The 16521-nt window shown below is 41.7% G+C and overlaps 1 protein-coding gene across 1 annotated transcript in view; it reads left to right on the top strand.

Moving 5' to 3' along the window:
- IQCH (IQ motif containing H) overlaps positions 1–16521 on the top strand; it is a gene marked incomplete at both ends in the record, with an annotated part of 170461 nt that overhangs the window by 33901 nt on the left and 120039 nt on the right. The window contains one exon of the mRNA XM_080930607.1: positions 3807–3923. Within this exon, the coding sequence (XP_080786733.1) occupies positions 3807–3923 (117 nt within the window). The remainder of the gene's footprint in view (positions 1–3806; positions 3924–16521) is intronic.

The raw sequence follows: 16521 nt of genomic DNA, 5'->3' as shown, positions 1-16521 counted from the left end.
ATAATATCAGTCATTTGAATCTTACAAATGACCCCGTGAGTCTGATGTTATTCCCCATGTTACAGATGAGAAATTTAACTCATGTGGCTCAAACTGGGACTCACTGTCTACTGCTCTTTTCAATCTGTAAAGCCATGGCTTGAGAATGAGTGAAAAGTGACTGAATTATTCTCCCGTTTGTCCTTTCTGTGGCCTCAAGATTTACGTGGAAGTCGTCTTTACCAGTGGGAATATGGCATTAAGCAATATCCACTTTAGAAGACATTACTCGGGGCAGACACTGTTGAGAACAATGCTCTGCTGATAATACTGTAACTTGGCAAATAGCTTCTCTCAACTTTGTTTGTGAAGCATTTCAATTTTGATTACTCTGTGTGGGAGCTACTGCTCAGATAGATGTGCGTTGTTTTATGGTCTACCCATGTCTGGGGAGCTGGCATTACATGCTGCCTAGTGTTTTTAATTCAGAAGTTCTTCCAGAAGCAACCTTAGCCTCTTGTATTCCAGCCCTAGTTTTAATAGCATAAGCTATTTCCTTCTTATATAGCGTTGTGGGCATAGTAATAAAATAAATACCACAAAATCACTGATGAGATGAAAATTGAGCTCCCTGCTTCTGTGCAGCCATGTAGGTAAAACAGTAATTGGCTTTGATAATAAGTTTTGTTCTTACAAACCAAAGTCTAAATGAGAGTCACATTTGATATATCTGCTTGTAATTACTATCAAAAGGAGAAAATGCAAATTTTAGATTGTATAGCGAGTCAAAATAGATTAAACAAATTGCCGCCTTTTGTTGACCAATTGAAAAATTTTTGAAGTTATTTCTGATATTTCTCTTACTGCTGGTGAAGGATCATCTTCCAGAGAGTGGTTTTCTGCTTAATGGAATGATTAATTTGCTTTTGGTTTTTAATCTATAATTGTTTTTCTTAGAAAAATAACCCCTTATTATTGGATCTTATAATATAGTCTAAGCCCATAAGGAGGCTTTGAACACACACCTACTGTGAAACATTAAAAGTGAAGCATGGAATCTGTTTAGTCATGACTCTCAGTGAAGCTGCCTTCAATATTTTGTTTATTATTGGGCATCACACCCAGAGCCTCTCACATGCTAGGCAAGTACAGACTATTACTGAGCCACACCCCTAGTCTGACACATACTTTTACTTAGTTTTACATTTTATTTATTTATTTGTGTGTATGCTGTGCATGTATATACACGTGTGTGTGTGGTATGTACATGTATGTGTGCAGCTGTGTGTCCTTGCATGTGCATGTTTATACATGTATGGTACCTGCATGTATATGAGTGTGTGTGTGTGTGTGTGTGTGTGTGTATGTATACCATAGGGACTGTGTGTGTGTGTGTGTGTGTGTGTGTGTGTGTGTATGTATACCATAGGGCCTGTGAAGAGGTGAGAAGACAACCTGTGTGAGCTGGATCTCTCCTCCAACATGTGGGACCTGGAGCTGGAGCTCAAGTTGTAAGGCTTGGCTGAAGTGTTTACCCAGTGAGCCATTTCACCGACAGCATTTATTTTTATATTACTTTATTATTTTCGAGACAGGTTTTCATGTAGCCAAGGCTAGCTTTGAATTTCTAATCCTTCTGCTTGTACCTTGCACATGCTAGGGTCATAAGCATGTTTCACCATGCCCAGCATCCGATATTTTACAAGGGAAATCAAGTCATGCAGGCTACATACCATCACTTTGATAAACTTGTGCTTTGATACCAACATGGCAAAGACGAGACTATTAATAATTTTAATATAATTGTTCTAGGAGGCTACAATAAGAGTCTGTACTTCAACTTACAGTTTCTGTTTACATGGTGATTTGTTTCAGAATATCTGTACCCAGAGATATAAAATGAGACAGGGAACAACTGGGTCCTAATGCTGGTGCTCCCAGCAACTCTGGTCATCCCTTTCCCAGTCCAGCCCTGAAGCCACACAATGTTGATGGAATGTAATAAAACTAAGAAAGGCTCTCTGGTCCACTGAGCCAGTGATCCAAGAATTAAAAAGTTCTAACAAAGCCGAGACATGATAGATGAAGCTATTACCATTAGTTGTATCCACAATCCACACTCTTAAAGCATCCTAATTACAGAAACCACATCCAGGCAATATAATACATATTAGTAATTTCCTGATCCTTGGTAGGGTGGACATTATCCTGAAAGCTTAATTAAGAAGGAAAAAAATCATGTTCAGGTATTAATTTGAATTTAAAAGAGGCACTGGGCTCTCTGCAAGACTGCCAGAGGCGTGCCGTGTGCAGGTTATGGCACACACAGATGGAAAACCATCTGCAACTGGGCTCCACATTACTTCTACTACCACATGCACTCAGAGGAGAAAGTCACAAGACATGCCTTGCTTGTGACATGTGTCTCCACATGGGCAGTTGGGGACAGTTATTTGAAGGTTCAGTTATTCTGGAGCCATTAAAAACAGAAGGGAGTGTGGATCTTGTGTTAGCTCATCTTGACAAGATTTGTCCCTTTGTTATTTTTGTAGCCTGCCTCTTCACTTTGACCTCAGACTGTTGTGAATGCTTAAGTTCAAAGAAATAAGAGGACCTATGGACCAGTCTGTTGGGTTACTGCAACCATTGTAACACTTGCCTCAGATTACCCTCTGAACAAAAGTATTTGATTAAATCCAAATCATATTTTCTAGCTGTTCCCAGAACCTCCAAGTTCTTTAAAATTAAAACTGTGATCACAAAGTTCAGATATTGTGCCCCTATTTGTACAAACAGAACAGCCTTATGAGTAGAGACAGAAAGTATCCTAGTGGCCACTGGGGCTGGGTGTGGCTGGACTGGGCAGTGACTGCTAACAGGTGTGAGGCCTCATTTGGGGGAAATAAAAATGTTCTGGAACTAGATAGTAGTCTGCAAACTTGTAAATTATACTGGAGCAGAAAAATCATATGCATGTATATGTATACGAGTTTTATAAGTTATATACATACATACATATATACATGCATGCATACATACATACCAGCGATTTTTGATACCAGAATCCTTACTGTCAACTGTCATCTTAACCTGAAGTCATAGACTGCTGTGGCTCAGGGCAGCACCCCGTGAGAGCATAACGCCCTGCTTTTTGCCCTTAATGAGCAAGTAGGCTGACTTCTGGAGAGGTGAGGTGTCTTTATTGAGTCCTGCCCAGCAATCCAGCCATGCTAGAGCAGTTACCTAGATCTGTGACATCTTTCCAATGCCCTCACTGACTGCTATGCTGATAGGAATCCTTTACGATGAAAAACAAGTCATTGGAACAAGATGCTCTTAATTTTTCCTAATGAAAGTGCTAACTACAGATGGCAAAACCTCACAGAGGTACACACACGTTTGCTGTGGTAAATTTATCAGCTCCAAACCAAGAGAGCTACCTATAAGTGTCCCTAGAGGAACGTGGCCACATTAACAGACCAAGAGAGCCCTCTACCTGTGTGTCTGGAGTATAGATTTTACTCGCTAAGTCCTTGACCTGGAAAGCCGGAGATAAATTGAGATGAGAGACTCTTATCCTTTGTCCTTGTTGACATGGAGCATTATTTTTGAGCAAATGAATGATGTATTTGTGCACACACATAGAAGAAAATCTTGCTTTTCTGTGAATAGAAGGGAACAATTGGTATCCTCAATAAAAGATCCAATTTTTTTTCCTGTGAGAATTACACTAAAGTCCTTACTTTTCAAGAATTTTATATTCCTCTGAGGATGTAAAATGCTAGTTTTTTCATTCTATGTAAAAGTTTCATTGTTCTTTGTTTCAGCCAAAGATACAGTTGAACAAAAAGATCATGCAGGACCCTGAGAATATGCACCACAGAGCTGCTGTAAATGTGAACTATGGGATCAGTTTACCATACATCAGCCAGCGGAAAGCACATGTAAGTAATGAGCTGCTCTAGCAAACTGTCAGTTCCAAAACAGGGCTCAGGACACTGGCCAGTGGTGTAAGATAGAATACAGATTTTACGTAAGACTGATTCTTTTGTCCTTGGGATTTTTTAAGTAATGAAATGCAATGGCTATCATTCTGTCTATAATTAGTAATGATTAAGAAAAATGCAGATGTATTTTAAAAGATCTATTTGTAGCTCATTCCAGTTTTTGTTGTGATTGATACTCTTTAAATGATGTAGCAGCAGAATTTAACAGGGAGGAAGTGAGTTGACAACAATAATTAGTGGACGGACCCACAGTAGGCTTACCATAGAAAAAGCAAAGGAAAACCACAGCACGGCCGCCTTCCTAGTGGTGCACCCTCTTGTGACAGTGCGACAGGCAAGTGTCCCAGCCCTAAGCCAGCTGGAGGTACATGCCGCCAGCCAGCCTGAGTCTGCAGCCCATGCTGGCTCCTCTGAGGGGCCCTGAGGTAAGCACTGGCCTCTTCCTGTGCTGTGGCTTTCTCTGGACAGCTACAAGTGCTGCTTTGTGTTAATTGGAAAACGATTTGAGATCATTTCTAATACTAAAAGGTGAAATCTATGTATTTTAAAAATACATTTATAATTTCTAGCTTCTCTCTGTGCTCTTATATATTTTAGTGAAATTAAAAATAAGAACAAGATTACTTTTAGAATTAAAAGTTTCAAACCATTTCTAACGTGCTTAATTATCACAAATTAAGTGGTCCCAGTTTCCTCTGTAGATTTTCCAGTTGCCTGCGTCACCTGAGGCATTTGGACACTCGTGGCTTCTGTACATACTTTATATTATTCTTAAAGGTTTGGATTAAGAGCAAAATATTTCTTATCCTAGAAATATTTTCTAGTTTAAGAAATAACCAGAAAGTTAGATGTTTTTATTCCTGTTGGAACTTTATTTAAAATGTCAGTATGACTAATGTGAAGAGGTTTTTATCTGCTTCCCAGGAGCCCCAAAGCCCTTGAAGTAAAAATATTATTTCTCTGGCTGCACAGACAGCAGCAGATTTCTCTTTGCTGTTGTTGGTTTTCCTCCTCCATCTAGGATTAATATTGGCTTAGCTGGTGGGGTACTGCAGCTTGGCAGCCCCGGGCAACTTCCGCACGGTGCAGAAACTTTGTGATGAGGCGGAGTTTCTAGAGACTGCTGAGAGGCATGGGGTTATGCTTTGCTTTATGCCACCAATATTCAGTTAAATAAGGAATTCAAAGCAGCTCTAACACTAAGATGGAGTCTTAGTTGTTTGTTATACTTTAAATAATTTACAAGTAGGATGAGCAGTGTGGGTATTATTCCTGTGTCCTGGGAGCAATGAGGGGCTGAGAAAGGTCATTGTGTGTGATGTGTTAATAACATGTGCTTAACTTATTATATTAAAGATACTCTTCATGAAAAAATAACCTTATAGAAATTGATACGCTAAAATCGATACACACAGTGTGTCAAATCTGATCAAACTATTAGCCAACCTTCTTGCCAAAATAGTTGAGCTTGTTATTTATGTTGGTCTAGATAACAGACAGCAGTGGAGAGATAAGGCTTGTTTGTTTGTTTGGTTTATGGAAACAGAGGCATTGTTCAGAAAGCTCTCCGAGGAAGAGCTTTAAAACTCAGGTATCTGGTTTTAAAAATTCTTGTAGCACAGCTGGGGGTAAAAGGCAGCTGTAATTCACCTCCTTTTTATTTAAAAATTGTTTTCAAAAGCACCTACTCAAAGCGTGGCCACGTGTGTATCACGGTGACTCACAGTTAACTAAAGAAGCAGCGGCAAGGCTAATGTTTCTGAGCCTCTTCATACTCAGGGCAGAGGTTGCTGGGCCTCCACATCAGTGCAAATTGAACAGCTCGTCAACAGCCTGCAAAAAATTCAGGCATTTTTGACAAGCAAATATGAGTTCATAGTCAATTTACATTATTAGTTCTGAATGCTGGTGGGTTTTCTATCTGATGAGGTGTCTCATTCTTCACCATAGGAGGTAATGGAAGATCTTGGTGCATTAAGCCCGCACGCACGTGTATACACACACACACACACACACACACACACACACACACACACACACATCATATCACAGAATTTGCCTTTAGAACATTATTTTTGTTACCATTCTTTACATAAAATCAATTTCTAAAATTAAAAAAGTGCTAAATACAAACCCCCTAATGAGTTTAGGATCTTAAGTCCATCAAGTGAAAGCTGAGCAACCCAGGTCTGTGTGCTTGTTCTGTTCTCACTGGGAGCAGGAGGCTGAGGCGAGCGTTCATGCTCTTCCTGTCTGCCTGCCGCGCCTCGTTCCTCTCAGACCTTACAGTGCAGTGCACAAATTTGACTTTGATTTATTTCTTTCAAATGAAAAGGGTTTCTTAAAAGGCTTGAAACATGTAACTGTTAACATGAATTTTAAAAGAACGATTATGAATGCATAACAAAATAGCCAAACAAAACATCGCTGTGATCTGCTGCACAAATAACTCTGGTTACAACTGTTATGACCTAGAAAAGAATCATAAAAGCATTTTTCTTTTTGGCAAGCTATGAGTTGCTGGAGAATTATACCAGTTCTTTGGTCCCACTTTCCAAATAAATAAATATATAATGCTATGTAAACTTAGAACCTTTTATTTATTCATGAGGTTGGATTTAATGCTATGATGACTTCTCGGCTTTATGAGTCGTACGTTACACAGTGCTTCTCACTAACTTGGTTGGGTAGCGAGCGCACCTCACAAATCATAGCTTCATTCTTTACTGTTTCACTTGGGGTGTGCAGAGCAATTGCTCCCACTGAAAGCAGAATCATTTCTGAGATGATAAAGTAATGGAAAATGATGCAATTGTGTTAATGTCAAATGATTAGAAGAAGAACCAGAAGCGGGGGTGGGGTGATTTCAAAAACATGATTGTGTTTTAAGCCCATGCATATGGCCACAATTACAGTCACAACATAATTTGGCAACGGTAGCAGAATTAGATTTAAACAAATTGATGTTACACTGCAGTAATTCAGAACGAGCTTGTTGCATTTATAAACCATAACAAGAAGCAGAGTGAATTAATAAACCCTTCTTGTCACTAAAAATAAAAAAGGGAATAATTGCTGAGACGGAGCTAACTTAACAGATGACTACCGTCAGCATCCTTCCAGCCTAGATGTGGCAAAGTGAAGGTCACCCCCATTTCAGATGACAAAGAGGGAACATTTTGTTGGTAAACAAATTAATCTTTGGAAAGGTCACCATTTGTTTGAAGTTTTTATCCAGTTCTTGTCATCTGGAATCAGAGATTGACTGTCACTGCACCAGGCAGGGGTGCAGGGAAAGCCGGCAGAGCTACTTCTGTCCATATCAGCATTCCTTGACAAAACTCGCGCCTGATTGGGATGCCATGGACTGCTGGTTTACAGCTGTCTCCGGACAGGAACGGTGGCCCGCCCCTGAATCCCAATAAGATGGGCCTGCATATTTTGCCTGCTGTACTCTGGCCCTCTGCCCACAAGTAAAATGTTCCGTGGTTCAAGCCAGCAATTATCTCTCTTTCTTCCTTCTGTGCTGCTTCTGTTCCCTTTTTGCAAAAACAGATGTGGGTATTTATTCAAGTTCGGCGTCTATTCTTCCCCACACCTGCCAGGGCAGGATTTTGACAGAGGTAGAGTTTTTGGGAGCCAGCAGACAACAATCAGATGTAATTTTTCTGAGAGTAGTTTTTTCTTTTTAAGGAAATGGTGATTTCCTCCCCCCCCCCCCCCGCCCCCAGGAAATGTGGAGTCAGCATCTTGATCCCCCTCCCTTTCCCCAGGAGCATTTGGTAAATTAAATTAGTTGAACAAAAGGAAATAGCTTTAAAGACATTCTGAAATGCCACATCCTATTTATGACACACAGTTATTACCCAAGGACTTCGAGGTGTGTGTGGCGTCCCCATCTCTCTGAGTTGCAGGCAGACTTCTCTTGAGGATGTGCGGAGAGTGTGCCTCCTGATTCCAAGCTATAAAGTGCACGCCTCCAATACGGCAGTGGTGGTGATGGTGGTGTGCTGTCTGTATTCACTATGGCTATTCTTGGAACAATGGAAGCTCTAAGGAGCATCATGGGGCACTGGCTGGTGTTCAACTCCTTTGTAAAAGTTCACTGTTCAGGAAGCATGGAGAAGCCATTAGAGGCCGTGCCCTTGTCAATAATGTTTACAAAACACCAAGCTGTGTGAGCGCTCTGACTTCTTTTAAATCCTATACTTGATGTTTTTGGAGGGGGAGGGGCTCCTGCACTCATTCCCCAGCCAACCCTATGTTGGACTCACAGCACTTCTTAGCACCTAGTGTGGTGATTCGGGGTCACACTGCCCGGTGTGAGTCTCACTAGATGGAGGGTGCCCTCACATGTAAGAGGCACTATATTGAGTGTGTCCATCCTGAAGGGTGGCATTGAGACTCAAATAAATTGGGAGATTTTGCTGCAAAGTGCTCTGCAAACATCAGTCCTTACTGTTACCGTCCTCAATACAATACTGTACCATTGCTTCACTCTGACATTTAAAATTTACATTTTTTTTTTTTTTTGGGTCTGGACCAGGGGAGGGCAACAGACTATTATGGAGGGAGGACCGACCACTCCAGCAGTACCGCTTAATATTTCATCTAATCCTGTTGCCTTTCTTATACAAATATGAGATGGGGACCTTGTTTATGTGATTTTCAAATCCTCCACCGGCACCCACCAATGCTTTCTACACAACAGGTGCTGAGGAGAGGAAGGTTCACTCATCTGGTCTCTGTTTTGCATCTGTGTAGCCTGGTGCTAATGCCAAAGTGAGTCCTGGGTAGCCTGGTTGCCCAAAGTCTCTTCTAAGAGGTCACCTGATAGTTTTTCCTGGTGAAATGACCTTGCTCCTGGATTCACAGCACAACCTTGCCACTGCCTAGCTGTTCCCATGAATGTCACTGAAGCCCTGCCATCCTCACATCTCTGTTTTATGGGGTGGCAGGTGGTGTGGTAGAAAGGGTCAAGTGGAACAAGGTTTGGGTCTATTCTTGAACCCCAGGTAAGCAAATTAACCTCCCGAGTCCCTTAGCTCCTTCTGCTAAGGATAATGATGCCTACTAGGTACAGCTGTTGTGGGGCTACAGACAATATCTGCACAGTACTGGCGTGTAAGAAATGCCCAATAAGACTCCTGCCTTTCTGAGGAACAAATTAGCATTAACAATCTATTTCCTTCTCCCTTCTTCACACCTGTGCTTTGAAAAAGGGCTCCGATTCAATCCCTTTCCCCTCTGGCACAAGGCTTGCTGTTCTGGTTTCCAAACTGTAGCAGAAAACTACAGTGAGTTTCAGAGAGGTTGTGACTATTTAAGTCACAATTCTCTTATAACAAATATTTTAAAGTGCAGCAAAGAACATGTTTATTTAAGTTAGATACCAAATGATAAAGCATTAGACCACCAGGAGAGTAATGTGTGCATGTCTGTGCGTGCATGACCACATGGGTTTGAATAGTTGAGTTTCTTTTTTTAAAAAAGATTTATTTATTTATTGGGTACTTTGTCTTTGTGTATATCTGCACACCAGAAGGCAGCCTCAGACAGGTGTGGGCTGCTGTGTGGGTGCTGGGAATTGAACTCAGGACCTTTGGAAGAACAGTGAGTACTCTTAACCACTGAGCTATCTCTTCAGCCCATAGTTGAGATTCTTACAAGTTTTTTTTTTTTAATAAACTAGATTGTAGATTTGTACTGGTCTGGTTTCATATAATAGTCATATGTATAAATAAACACAAAGATTAAAGGGAGTAATTTTGTGTGCTGAAGAGATGGCTTGGCAGTTAAGAGCATTTGTTCTTATAGAAGACCCAGGTTCAGTTCCCAGCACCCACATCATGGCTCAGAACTGTGCCCAAGTTCAGTTCCAGTGGACCTGATGCTCTCTTCTGACCTCTGTAAGCAACAGGAACACATGAGGTGTACATACATACATACATACATACATACATACATACATGTAAACAAGACATTCATATGCATGAAATAAGTAAATCTTTTGCCCTGTTTAATTTAAAAGATTAATTTTCACATCAAGGCCTGATTCCTAGGAACCACCAACAAACTGACTGATGAGTAAGGCCATTGGAGCATGACAACTGTGGCTGTTAGAAGTGGGGGGTGGAAGGGGTGGGGGTGTCCCCTGACACCTTGATGAAGAGACCAGAGAAAAAAGACACCAGGTGTCGTTTTCTAATGGCCCCTCCTACTTTTCAGTGACCTTAGTACCTTCTCTGTCACATGGTCACCCCGTTTTCAAGAACAATCTAATATTTTTGGATATTACATATCTATTTTGAAATGGTGCTTTATTGTTGGCAAGAAGTTGGCAACTTGACAGTTGGAGCCACCAACTTAGAGCATGCTGGTAGCCATGAGGCATGGCTTTGCTGCTCATATTAGGCTGCTTCTGTGATTTGAAATGAGCCATTACTTTATTTTGTAGTCTAGGGTAGAAATGTTATTTTATTGATTATGGTAGTTATCAACCAACAATAAAGCACCATTTTAAAAATGAATATGTAATATCTAAAACAAAATAAGATTGCTCTTGAAAATCGTGTGAACGCATGACCGAGAAGTTTCTAAGGTCATTGGAAAATGACAGCTGGTTATACAGATTGTCCAGTACATAAGACACAGAACTCGGTGCCTCACACATGCTGTCCTATCTGACCTTTGTACCTACACCATTCATAAGCCCATTTCACAGATGAGGAAACTGAGAAAGGACATACCTTGTCTAAGGTTGTGTAGTAGGGAAGGAGGATCAGGACTAAATTTATCATGAAATCCTCCCTGCAGGGCCCTGTAACCGAGTCACTACCAACCCCAGCTTAGTATTAAGGAACAGGGGCAGGTATTAGATGTTATTAGGGATTCTATATTAAAACAAAATTCCCTATTATTCTCAAAGTGTCTGGATCACTTTAGCTAACAGGACTCCTGAACCTATAGAGCCATAGCAAATTACTGGCTATTTAAAGTGATTTGTCTTTTCACATTGGGATTTTTTAAATCTGTGTAAGCAAAATAAAATATATAAATAAATTATAGGCAGAGATGGATATCAGAGTACAGTTATTACAATTATTGAATTTATAATCTGCCTTCATCTAAACAACTTCCAATACTCATGTATATATATATATTTTATTATAAGACATCTAAGTGAGGTATGAGTATTTATATAATAAACATACATATACATTTTATATTCTTCTTTTAAAAAAATAAACATGCAAAACTGAACAGACAGTTATGCAAAATTCTTATGAGAGTCCCATTTATAAGTATGCCAGCCCTGTCTTTGGCTGCAGTGAAAAACAGGGTCTACTGCTGGAAATAAATGTGAGAACCTTTGGCTTGGAGTTTTACCTCTCCTCGTGGATTCTTCTTTTCACAAGAGTAAATCCTCTACTTAATTAAAAAGAAGGAGTGAAGCTCTGCTGAGGGATTTCAAGCTTGAGTTAATAAAGAGAAGAAAGACAGGGGGTGGCGGCCCAGCAAGGAGCCTTTGCACGGCCCTGAGTTCACCCCACATTAGCAGCTGCCTGCTCTCGGGCCTGGACCTCCCTAAGTGGCCCACTTTCACTCTGAGCATTTGAGTCTGTGTGAAGACAGTGTTTTTGACCTCATACCACCACTTTGAAGAATCAGCAACTAGGCAGATAGAGGGGCCAAAGAGTCTGTTTCTCTCTCTCTCCTTCTCCAAAGTCTGTCTGTCTGTCTGTCTGTCTGTCTGTCTCTTTCTCCAAAGTCTGTCTGTCTGTCTGTCTGTCTGTCTGTCTGTCTGTCTCTCTCTCTCTCTCTCTCTCTCTCTCTCTCTCTCTCTCTCTCCCCCTCTCTCTATCCCCCCTCACACACACACACACACCAGGTGGAGAGGCATATATGATAAGGTTAATGCACAAAGAAACAACAGATAGAATTATATTTTAATATAATCAGCTTCTTTTATTTTATATTAAATAGTTTGTTTTTAAGGCAGGGTCTGGTGTAGCCCAGACTGGTCTTGAACTCTTAACCCTTCTGCCTCCATCTTCCAAGTGCTAAGATTGCAGGTATGCACCAACCAAAGCTGGCTTGCCTTTCCCTGTGTTTTATCTCATACATCTACAAAACATTATTCTGAGAAGGAGGTCATAGAAATAAACACACTGCTGAAGTGGTGACATCCCTTAATTAGAACTTTCTTAATCAATTTCCTCTCACAAAAATATCTACCAAGGGACAAAGAATGCATCAAAACAAAAGTCTACCAAAGTTGCCATATTGTGCAATTTTTAAAAAAGATTTATTTTATGAATATGAGTACACTGTTGCTATCTTCAGACACACCAAAAGAGGGCACCAGATCTCATTACAGATGGTTATGAGCCACCATGTGGTTGCTGGGAATTGAACTCAGCACCTCTGGAAGAGTAGTCAGTGCTCTAACCACTGAGTTATCCTCTCTAATTTTTAGACCCAGGATAGAAGCTGTGTTCTTCATGTATGAAATATGCTTAGTTGATAAGACCACGTGTTTGTGTGTGTGTGTGTAAATCAAATCAAACTCAAGCTTTTTATAAGAACTATACTTTCATGAATAAGAATATAAAACTTCATCCTCCGAGCTAGGCATTTGGGAAGCTGAGGCAGGAGGATCACTCAAATTTTGAGGCCATCCTGGGCTACAATGTGAGGCCCTACCTCAAACAAGTAAATAAAACAGAACAAAACCTTTCCAATTTTTGACCTCATTATGTTTGCTTTTGTGTTAAGGATGAGAATGGAGCAGTATCAACATGTCACAGTGAGTTCTGTTTAAAATGAGGGTAAAGGCAGTTGGCTCAGTGGTTTAGAGCACTGGGTACCTCTGCTCATCCAGAGGTTCTCAGCAACCACATGGTGGCTCACAACCATCTATAACAGGATCGGATGCTCTCTTTCAGTATGCACACACACACACACACACACACACACACACACACACACACACACACACAGACAAAGCAGTCATCTACGTAAACAAACAAATAAATAAACGAGAACTGAAGCCAAGAACAATTAACACAGCAGGCAGCTCCATGGCATTAGCCACAAGAGAAACTGGCCCAGGGTCATTTTCTGCTAAGAGGCACTGGAGATGGATAAATACGACTGCTGTGCTCTCCAGTCTTCTAGCCCATTGCAACTTAAGCTGTACTTGGGTTCAAGTCTGAAGTCATGCTTTAAGGAAAGTGTCCTAGAGAAATGACGATAATGTGGAACAATGCACTGTACACTTTCCTAAAAGCATGACTTCAGACTCGCACATGCAGTGTAAACCCAGGGAATACTACTTAAAGGTTAGGGTCTTACTGGGCTAGGGGTCAGGATAGAGAATGTGGATTCACATCATCTTTTGATAACCAAATGACGATATGGTGTAAATGTTTAGAGTAGATGTTAGATGAAAATCCTAAAAGCAGTACATGATAGAGGGAAAGGCCATAGACCCAAGTCCAAGGACCTAAGTCTCAGCCCTACCGGGAACCATGGCTACAAGCTGAGATCCGAATCTATCACTTAGTTTTGAAAGATGAAATTGTTTTATTTTCTTCCTGCATATGTTTGCCAGTGTGTTCTGTGTGTTGTATGCATGCATGTGTCTCTGTGCACGAGAACCTCTGCATGCAGTGGCCCCAGGAAATGCTGGGTGTCTTTCTCATTATCACAAGACAGGTTTTTACTACACCAAGGCTCAATGTTTTGGCGAGGCTCTCGGGCCAGTGAGCTCCTGGGATTTGCCTGTCTGTGCCCCATCAGCATGTGTTAGAGGCACACAGCCACGACTAGGTTTTTATGTGGGTGCTGGGGATTCAAATTCAGGTCTTTATGCTTACATGGTAAGAGCTCTTGTCCACGGATCCTTCCGTCAACTCATGATGTCTTGTTGTTATCCTGAGAAGAAAAAGCTGCTTGTTCAGAGTCACGTAGGGGCCATGGCCCTGTCTGTGTAACTCTCAGGCCAGTGCTCATCTGATGCCTTCTAGAATGGCCAGTTCCCCCCAGGAAAGCTAATAATACCCAGGCTGGACGGAGGCTGCCCAAGGAGCCTCAAAAGAACTGTATGTAGCTAGAGAGGTGCTGCCCCCATAGGTCAGGGTGAACCTCCGATTTGTCTGAGATCTTCCCAAAAGATGCACTTGGAGCTGATGGATAGGCCTCTGAAATCTAATTGTGTGGTCTCAGTCTGGAGCATAAAAGGAAGGGCTTTAGGCACACGGTTGAAATTAGATCACTTGGGCTGCTCTAACTGAAGGGCATCTTTAGAATTCTTCTGAACAATCTCTGCCCCTTGATGTCCTCATTGATTATTACACTTTATTTCCTCTCCCTTTGGCTATAAAGCAATAGTACTTTGTGGAATCGCATTATCTCCTGGACTTGTTAGATGTTCATGAAGCGGCCTAATTAGAGTTCTGCAGGCACCCTCTCCCTGATAATTTGCATTAGGCTTTGTCCTCTTATATGAATAAGCCACTCTAGCAGGATGGCTTAGATTTTCTCCCAAACCTACCCTTCTTTCTGTCATGCCCCATTGCCACCAAGGAGACTACCTGTGACCCATCTGTCATTTCCACATGTCCCCCCCTCCTCCAGTATCAGCCAAAACAGGACTTGTTGAGGTGGGAGTAATGTAGCAAGGACAGACCATGAGGACAGTGGGCGGGTCCTTGCTCACACTCTCAGCCCTCCCTCTGCTCATGTCCACAGTACTGGGTCCTATTCATTCCTGCAGAGAGAGAGGTCCTTCCTGTCCTGACCTCACACCAGCTTCCTAGGTCCAGTGTGCTCAGGCACAGCTGTGCCCAGGAGACTGCCTTCATTCTGGTGTTTTCTACAATATTCTATGTTTTCAAGCTTTCTGTCTGTCTGTGCTAAATTGGGGAAAAGGGGGGGGGGATATTCATAGACTTTTCACTTACTGGCTTTATTCTGCTTGTAAAAAAATTAAGCCTTTAGAAAATGATATTTAAAATTATATTCATAGTCTAGGGTCCTAGCCAGGCAGATAATAAATGACAGGCTAGGCCTGCAGTACTGGGGCATTGGAGCCAGGCTTCCTGTAAGGCACAGCCCCTTTAGTGCCACCCCTTTGGATTTTCAAAAGAAGCTCTGAAGCCCATGTTTTGCTTTGTTTTCCCTGAAATTCCCGGATTTTTAAAGACGTTTGCTTAGATGATTCTAAAAGCCCTATCCAAGCGAGGAGGGATTCTGCTGGTAAAGTGCTTTTCTTATCAGCCTGAGGTCAGTCTCCAGCACCAGTGTAAAAATTCTGGGTGTGGTGGACACGTGCTTGTGACCCTAGGTCTGGGGAAGTAGTCTAGCCTAATTGGTGATCTGCAGGCTAATGAGAAACCCTGTCTCGAAGGAAGGAAATAATACTAAAGGTTTTCCCTTGGCCTCTGTGCACATACACACGTGTGCATCTAAATGAACATGAATAGCATGCACAGCCGTGCACACACACGTTAAAAAAATTCTGTGTAGTTAGTTCAAAGAAGGCAATATCTAAGCTCCAAATGTAGATCTATCTTTAGAAAGAGCTGTTATAGATTTGGGGTACAATAACATTGGTATTATCTGGGGAGTTGGCTGGCAGCTAGGACCCCCTACAAAGTTTGTGCATATATGTGTGTATAACCCCTAGTTACAGGATTAGAAGTTTACTTTACTTAAATTAGCCATTTCATTGATACCACAAAGCCACATTAAACTACAGTGGTCAACCAGCCCAAATGATCAGTCTGATCTGATAAGCGTAGAATAGCCGTATTAGAGAGCCACTCAGAAAGCCCAGTCAGAAGGCTGCCCAGTGAGCCAGGAAACTAACAAATGACCATGAATTAGCTCATCTTCACAGTGGGCAGCATCACATGTGTGCACTTGGAAGTGCACATCTGTGAAGCCTCAGCTGCCCGAGGGACACGAATCCACCCCTGGAAGCAAGTGCATAGTGGACACAGAGACCCAACTGACTTGGCTTTTATAGAAAGTAACCACGATCTGCCTGGATGGCTGTGTGGATTGTGTTGTGTCCAGCTCCTGATATCATGGTAGCCCTATGGGATGGGTGATGGTGTCACATTTGGACTGGTTAAGAATCTTCAGTTTGGGGCTGGAGAGTTGGCTCAGCCAGTTAAGAGCACAGACTAATCTTCCAGAGAGCCAGCCTTCAACTTCCAGCACCCACATGGTTGCTTACAACTGTTTGTAACTCCAGTTCCAGGGGATCTGATGCCCTCTTCTGGCTTTTGTGGCAACCAGACACATATGCAGCCTAGACCAAATGCTGGCAAAACAGCCATACTTGTAAACTAAAACTAAATTAAAGATACTAAGGAAGATCTTCAGGTCCAGTAATATTAACAAGTGGAAGAAAGACGAACCAGAATCTATCGAACACCAGAGCTTGAGCTCCTGCCATTGCTTCCCACCGGCTTTGTCTTAGTTCCTTTTCTGTTGCTGTGATAAAACATTGTACCCAAGGAGA

The sequence above is a fragment of the Micromys minutus genome (assembly GCF_963924665.1).
Source record: "Micromys minutus genome assembly, chromosome: 16".
Lineage (NCBI taxonomy): Eukaryota > Metazoa > Chordata > Mammalia > Rodentia > Muridae > Micromys > Micromys minutus.
The sequence above is the reverse complement of the archived record's forward strand: the minus strand, read 5'-3'. Positions and strand labels throughout refer to the sequence as shown.